We start from the raw sequence: 7,885 nt of genomic DNA, 5'->3' as shown, positions 1-7,885 counted from the left end.
GAATGAAATTAAAACTAAGATTCAACTATTCGTTTTACAGATCTTACTCTCCATTAAGTTTTTCTAGTATTTTTACCCTTTTTGTTCTTTTCAATTTATTGAACTAATTTTTTATGTAATAATAGATCTATCTATTTTATTATTTCAAAGTTAATTTCAGACGTCAAAAACAAAAGATTCTATAAATACTATAAAAAACTTTCGTTGAACCAGATCAGTGCCACGTGTATTATTAGAATTTCTTTTAAAGAGAAGATTGTATCTTTGAAAGATCATAATGCAAGCAACAATTAAAAGATACCCCACTACACCAATTAGTGGGCAAACAATGGGAACATCAGGACTCCGTAAGAGAGCTTCTGAAGTTGAAAATACACCTAATTATCTTGAAAATTTTGTAAATGCTATGTTTAATGCTGCAAGTAATCTTCAAAAACCTGGTAAAATTATAATTGGAGGTGACGGAAGATATCTTAATCTGAAAGCTTTAGATATTATTATACGTGTTGCACTTTCACGTGGATTTACTGATATCGTTGTTGGTAAAAGTGGATTTATGTCAACACCAGCTGAGTCAGCTACAATAATTAGAAGAAAAGCTGAAGCCGGATTTATTATGACTGCATCTCATAATCCAGCAGGAAAGGAACATGGTGATTTTGGACTCAAATTAAATATGAGCAATGGAGGACCTGCTCCTATTGAGGTTACTTCAAAAATTGAAGAAAGTGCTAGAAATATAAAAGAAATAGTTATTGCTGAGTTAAATAAACCATTAAATATTGATAGTGTTGGTGATATTGAAATTGAGTGTGAAGGAAAAAAAGCAGTAGTTCATGTTATTGATCCATTAGAAGATTATATTGCATATTTACATGAATGTTTTGATTTTGAAAATTTGAAACAATTTGTTTCCAAATATCATTTAAAAGTTCAAGTTGATGGTTTTAATGCTGTTACTGGAATTTATAACAAAAAAGTATTTTGTGAACTTCTTGGTCTTCCAGAAAGTTCATTGAAAAATGCTGTTCCAATGCCAGATTTTGGAGGAAAACATCCAGATCCTAATTTAACTTATGCTGCTGAGTTAGTTCATGCAGTAATTCCAGAAGACTCACCTTATGATATTGGATTTGCTTTTGATGGAGATGGAGATAGAAATCTTATTGTTGGAAGAGGTGCATTTGTAAGTCCATCGGATTCACTTGCTATTTTATCAACTAAATATAATGATATTCCATTCTTTGTAAAGAATGGATTCAAAGGAGTTGCACGTTCAATGCCAACTTCTGCTGCAGTTGATCATGTTACTTCAATTACTGAAACACCAACAGGATGGAAATTCTTTGGTAATTTAATGGATTCTGGAAAGATTAGTTTGTGTGGAGAAGAGTCATTTGGAACTGGATGTTGTGGTATTAGAGAAAAGGATGGAATTTGGGCTGCATTATGCTGGGTTTCTATTTTAGCAGCTGAGTCTGAACGAGCACAACGATTAGTTGGGGTTAAAGAAATACTTGAAAGTCATTGGGCTAAATATGGAAGAAATTATTATCAACGATATGACTTTGATGAAGTTGATAAGAAAGCTGCAGAAAATATGATGCAAATGATGAGAGATAATGCTAAAACTGTTAAATGTGATTTGAATGGAGTTCCATTAAAATTCTGTGATGATTTTGAATATCATGATTCAGTTGATGGAAGCGTTACATCCAAACAAGGAATTAGATTTGTTTTTGAAGATGGGTCAAGAATTATTTTCAGATTGTCAGGAACAGGTTCAGTTGGAGCTACAATTAGAGTTTATTTCGATAAGTATAGCAAAGACTATAAAGCTGACCAAACTAAAGTCTTAGCTGATATGGTAACAGTAGCATATGCTGTTTCTCAAATTACCAAATTTACAGGAAGAGAAAAGCCATCAGTAGTTACATAATTTGTTCTCTTTGTTATTTTATATTTGATAAATTTTAATAAAAAAACATTAAAAATCAATATTGTTATATAATACAAATTTTAATAAAAAATATGAAAGGAATAAATTAGTTGAAAAAAGAAGAACTATAAAAAAATGGAAATATTTTGTTAAAGAGAAGTTAAGATGGCAAGTTTTTTATTAACAAATAAAGGAGTTCAGTTCAAAGTTGATATTGGAGAAAAAATACTTCATATCCATTCTATGATTCTTAAAACAACACCATCCAGAGAGGCTTTAATTATTCATACAAATCAATCACTTATGTTATTTACACCAGACGATGGTATTTTACATCCAGCAAATCATATAGAATTAAAGATACTTCATATCTTTTCATCGAAAGGAACATTTACTTGTATTACACCAAATGGTCAATACCAATTTTCTGTTGTAAAGAAAGAAACATTATTTTCTATTACTAATACAAAAGGTTGTTTATTTCCATATTTATTAGATACTAAAAAGTTTGCCGCTACTATATATTCTGCTTGTGGACAACAACAAATTTTCTTATTACACGAAAATGGGAATTTAACAACTCTAAAACCTCGACCAATAACTTATGTATTAAATCTTCCACAAGGGGAAATAAAAGCAAATAAAAATGTAGTTGTTATTAGAGGAAATGAAGACACACATTTTATTCGATTTAATGAGAATTTAATAGTTAATCATAAAATTCTTGCTAAATGTTCATCTATTGCTATAGGAAAACTATACATTTTTTGTGGTAGGTCAGAGTGTATTGAAGTATTTTCTGCTTTAAACGAATTTAGTAAAATAGGAGAGATTGATCTCAGACAATTTGGTGTTATGGGAGATTTTACTCCTGTGGATATTAAAATAGCAAGAAATGGAAGTCTTATTGTTAATTATCAAAATCTTGGGATTACGATATTTGATGGATATTGGAATTGTATTGGGAAATTGTTTAATGAAAGAAAATTAGAACATGGAATTATTAGTGTTGGAAGAGGATCGTTGTGGGCATATGAATCTAATATATTTACTCGATGGGAGGTTAAAGAAAGTCTTAATTGTGATGATATGATGGGACTTAAAGTTGTATTTGGGAAAGAAATTGGAATAATAACGTCAAATGGAATTGAATATTATAAATATTCAAATGCATTTGACTCAGCAATTGAAAATGGATTTGAAAGAATTTCATTTTACAAGTATGGAAAGGATATTATTATTTTAGCATTACGTGATAATAATTTATATATTCATCAACTTAGTAAAAATAATGTAAATGACACAATTAATATTATTCAATTAGAAATACCATCAGAAAGAATTGCTATTAGTTGGACATTTTCTCAAGAAAAAATAGTTATTTTTCAACAACTTGTTAATGACCATATTTCATTACATATAAGTGTTGTTTCATATCCAGAATTTGAACATCTTTATGAGAATACAATTACAATTTATGATCGTCATGAACTTACTTCTAAACAGTCACCAGTGTCTTCACCATTAACTTATATGATACAAGATTATATTATTCCAGATAAACTATTTTCACCTACTTTTGATGATTTTCCAAGTGGAAATAGTAAATTATTAATACAATCAAATGAAGATTATTATTTTGTTATTATATCTACAACTTCTCCTCGTTTAATAGTTTTTAAAAAAATTGATGGAGAAGGAATATTTGATATTTCAATGTTATTTTCACTTAAAATTTGTAACGAAGATATTGATATTGTTACAGCAGAACATTTTCCAATTTCATTTTGTTTACATTATAATCAAAATGGTAAAATTCTTACACCACATCATTTAGTAATTCAATGGGACTCAGGGCTATTAACATCAACAATTTATAATATTGATGACTTCTCTCAAATTGAAAGATGTGAAATTATTTCAAATAAAGTTCAAAATTATTTATCATATAACAATATTATCATTTCTTATCCTCCATTAATGTTACATAGCTCTCATTCATTATCAATGAACACTTTACCTTCAACAGCTATTGTTTTATTTCAAACATATAAATTACCAAAATTAATGGATTCTCCATTTACACTTACTGATGAAATACTTTGTATTGATCAAGGTAACATTGTTCCAATTCCTTGTGCATCTCATTTGACGTTACTACACCTATTAGAAGGAAGAAAAGAAGAAATGTCAGCTGATACACTAAGAGAATTATTAATCTTTTCATTGGATATTTTTGATAAAAAAGAAATTACAAAAGCAGAATTTAAAAATTTACATAATATGTTTAAAGAACATTTTATGTATCCAATTTTAATTGTTCGTGTTTCAAGAATTATTGATAATAGCTTATGGCCAAAATTATTTTCAGTTACTCCAAGTCCAATAGAGTTATTTGAAAATGTATTAAAAAGTGGATATCAAAATGAAGCAGCAGCATTTATTAGAGTTATTGATGTAATGATGGGAAGAGAAAAAGCATTATTATCAACACTACAACTTCTTGAAAATGTTAACGTCAATTTAATTAACGATATAGTCCATTCAATTTATCATGGAAGAACATTAGAAAATGCCTCAGACATTGAAAAGAAAATTTCATCTTCAATTCAAAATTATATAACAAGTAAACTTGCATATGAATTAAAAGAAGGAAATATGGATGAGGTGTTTTCTATTATTGGGGATAGCCATCCTTTTATTATAATGTGTTTAGAAGGAGTCCAAAATAAAAATGTAAAACTTCTTCAATTACACCATTCCTGTTATCAACTTGTAAAAAATCATTCTGTTCAAGAATGTTTTAATTTTGGTTCTCTTTTATTAGAGAATCAATTCTATAAACATACAATCCTTATTGGAATGCATTCTCAAATAAAAAAATTATTGGTTTTTCCTCAAAGTGATGAACTTTTTGATGATGTGACAAATCAACTCGAGTTTGTTTTTTTTTTTGAGGCGTTTATACAAATAACAGTAACTTTTTCGAAAAAATTTTGTCATTACACTAACGTTATAGACCCTTTGATGTTGAGTTTTGTGCCTTGATGAAAAAGCTCAAACCTGCAATTTATTAATCTAAACCCCCCTTACTATCACTTGGTATATTGACTGTTTCTTTTCATTCTTTTGTTAGAACGTCATCACAAACCATAACACATTTTGTGACTCTTTCTGGATTGTTCGAATAAAAACATGAATAAACTCTATCGACTAACAATTTTTGAACTATAAAAACGATAAATGTTAAAAGAAGATTAATATATTTAGATTTTAACAAAAAATTATGTTTAAAAATAGTGAAAAAGATGAAAAAAATCAAAGAAGATTGAAATTATTGACAATTGAAATGTGATAAAAGATATTTTTGGGAAGTCAAAAAAAAAGATACTTAACTAATAAATAATAGTTGTTAATAAAATGAACGGAATAACTATTCGCTGTATTCACGACGAAGTTGCATCTCCAATAGCAATTGGAATTGAAACAGCACCTCCTACTTGTGATAATTCTTTAATGTTTGCTCTTTAGAAAAATCTTTTTTTTGGAATTCAAAATAAAGTGAAAAGAGTAATAATCTACTTTTTCATTCTAAACAGAAAGTTATTAAATTAACTTAAAATGAAAGGACTTAAAGTCAATAGGGATTGTTCACAAGCAAGTACTTCAACACTTCTTGCTGATTTTGAAGTAAGAGAGATATTTAAAAACAAAAATTTTACAACAGAACTTGATGAAGAAAAAGACCAAGATCCTATGTATATAGGGAGACCAGAAAATCCAGTGATTAATGATGAAACTTTCTTTAACAGTCACTTTTGAGTTTTTTTCAAACAGTAACTATAGAAATTCTGAACTTATTTTTAATTTTTTACTTCTTTTTTCTTTCATCTTTTTAAGTTTCTTTGTTTATATTATGGATAATGAAAGTTTGAAACAACAAAAAAACTTTTTAAAATCAGCTCAAACAAAAGTGACTGCTATTGATGGAAAAATTCATTTCGAAAAAAGTGGTGAAATAGTTGGAAGTAGTCAACAACAAACATTTGGTTTTGTAGTTGATAACTCTCCTGATACTGTTGCAAATGAGATCATTTCAAATTTATATCTTGGGAGTCAAGACTGTGTAACAAATAAAGTATATTTACATTCTCTTGGAATTAAACATATTTTGTGTGTTGCTCCATTAATCCCTTCTCTATTTCCCAATGAGTTTGATTATAAAAATATTGAACTGTTAGACTTACCTTCATTTAATATCAAACTATTAATGAATGAATGTATTGACTATATTGACCTATGTTTGAACCAAGGAGAAGCAGTTATTTGCCATTGTAATGCTGGTGTTTCAAGAAGTGCAACAGTAGTTATTGCATATTTGATTTTGAAAAAGAAAATGAGTTTTACTAAAGCATATAATTTAGTAAAACAAAAACGACCATCAATAAGACCAAATGACGGGTTTCTTATTTATTTAAAAATGCTTGATCAACAAAACCTAATACAAAAAGAATAATTGAATATATTTACTGATATATATAGTTAAAGAATAAACTAAGTCAAAAGAAACATTCTCTTGATGACGGTGTTCTTTTAGGAGTTGGACATATACATTCAATAGTCGTTAATGGAATATCATTATTATTTAATATTTTTCTTATATCATCACTAACACTTCCTTGTGAAGCAACTTTTTCATTTAACTCAACTTTTAATGTTGCAACACCAATTTTATTGTTTAATTGCCATATATGAAGGTCATGAACCCCAACAACATCTGGATGTTCTAAAATAGTTTCTCTAATCTTTTCTAAGTCAAATCGTTTAGGAACAACTTGCATAACAATTCGAATACATGAATATAATAAAGGCATACCAGAAACCATCATTACTAATGAAACTATAAGACTTGAAATAGGATCAAGATAATATTTCCAATGTCCATTTATTAAATAAACACATAAAGCAACGAAAATTGTTGCTACACTCCCTAGGGCGTCTCCAAAAACATGAATAAAAACACCTTTAATATTGATATTTTTCTTTTTAGTTGAAACATTTTTATTTTCTTCAATGTCTTGTGGTTCTATACTAATTTCTTTTTCATTTGGTAGTGTTGGTGTTACTAACATTCTTTTAGTCCCATGAGTTCGTATTGCACTAAATGGGTCTTCTACTTGAGTTATTTCTTGTTGAGGTTCATCTTGAATTTTTATTTGTTTCAACTCAACTTCACTTTTTTCTGACTTCTCTTCTTCTTTTTTGTTTGATGAATTTATTTTTTTATTTACCTTCTTAATACAGCTATATTCATGGAGAATAATCATTCCAATGATATTCACAACTAATCCACCTCCAGACACAGCAAGAAGAAATAATGGGTCTTTTACTTCTTCTAATTCAAAGAAACTTTCAATAGACTGAATTGACATAAACAACCCAATTGATATTTGAAAGACACTGTTAATAAATGCCCCAGTAACCTCTGCTCGAGTAAAGCCGTAAGTAAATTTACTACTAAAATTTTGTTTCATAATAATAGTAGCAGTTAATCCAATTATTTGAGAAAGAATATCACTTAACATATTAAAAGAATCAACAGTTAGAATGAGAGAATTTAAATATAATCCTATTATTAATTCAAAAAGGAAATAACAAAAATTCATCACCATGACAAAACTTAAACGATATATATTAATATCTTTATACCACTTTTCTTTCTTTAATAAAATATCTTGTTCTCGTGTAATATGACTCATATGGTCTATTACTTTACTTGCATTTTGAATAACTTCAAATGGTTTAATTGAAGGAGTAACAGCTTCTTTTAATTGATCATTTGTGATGTTTTCACTTTTCCTTTTAATAGACATAACCACAAAGGAATAACCAAGATCTTTCTTATTTTTTTCTTTTTTCTTTCATAACACCTTTCTTTTTACAAGT

At 28.0% G+C, this 7,885-nt stretch overlaps 5 protein-coding genes across 5 annotated transcripts; 4 read left to right on the top strand and 1 right to left on the bottom strand.

The window, feature by feature from the left end:
* Positions 1 to 277: 277 nt before the first annotated feature.
* ENU1_142200 (phosphoglucomutase, putative) lies at positions 278 to 1,939 on the top strand (the record flags this gene model as incomplete). Its single annotated transcript, XM_008860365.1, has 1 exon — positions 278 to 1,939. One exon carries the CDS (start codon positions 278 to 280, stop codon positions 1,937 to 1,939), a length of 1,662 nt encoding a protein of 553 aa, XP_008858587.1.
* A 165-nt stretch (positions 1,940 to 2,104) lies between these two features.
* Positions 2,105 to 5,016, top strand: ENU1_142190 (hypothetical protein; the record flags this gene model as incomplete). The annotated part of the gene is made up of 2 exons (XM_008860364.1): positions 2,105 to 4,878; positions 4,959 to 5,016. 2 exons carry the CDS (start codon positions 2,105 to 2,107, stop codon positions 5,014 to 5,016), a joined length of 2,832 nt encoding a protein of 943 aa, XP_008858586.1.
* Positions 5,017 to 5,359: 343 nt separating this feature from the next.
* ENU1_142180 (hypothetical protein) lies at positions 5,360 to 5,761 on the top strand (the record flags this gene model as incomplete). The annotated part of the gene is made up of 2 exons (XM_008860363.1): positions 5,360 to 5,457; positions 5,584 to 5,761. 2 exons carry the CDS (start codon positions 5,360 to 5,362, stop codon positions 5,759 to 5,761), a joined length of 276 nt encoding a protein of 91 aa, XP_008858585.1.
* Positions 5,762 to 5,855: 94 nt separating this feature from the next.
* ENU1_142170 (dual specificity protein phosphatase, putative) lies at positions 5,856 to 6,455 on the top strand (the record flags this gene model as incomplete). Its single annotated transcript, XM_008860362.1, has 1 exon — positions 5,856 to 6,455. The coding sequence occupies one exon, from the start codon at positions 5,856 to 5,858 to the stop codon at positions 6,453 to 6,455; it is 600 nt and encodes a 199-aa protein (XP_008858584.1).
* A 43-nt stretch (positions 6,456 to 6,498) lies between these two features.
* Positions 6,499 to 7,812, bottom strand: ENU1_142160 (zinc/cadmium transporter, putative; the record flags this gene model as incomplete). Its single annotated transcript, XM_008860361.1, has 1 exon — positions 6,499 to 7,812. The coding sequence occupies one exon, from the start codon at positions 7,810 to 7,812 to the stop codon at positions 6,499 to 6,501; it is 1,314 nt and encodes a 437-aa protein (XP_008858583.1).
* Between the last annotated feature and the right edge of the window lie 73 nt (positions 7,813 to 7,885).

This window comes from Entamoeba nuttalli (genome assembly GCF_000257125.1).
Source record: "Entamoeba nuttalli P19 unplaced genomic scaffold asmbl_5900, whole genome shotgun sequence".
Lineage (NCBI taxonomy): Eukaryota > Evosea > Mastigamoebida > Endamoebidae > Entamoeba > Entamoeba nuttalli.
The sequence above is the reverse complement of the archived record's forward strand: the minus strand, read 5'-3'. Positions and strand labels throughout refer to the sequence as shown.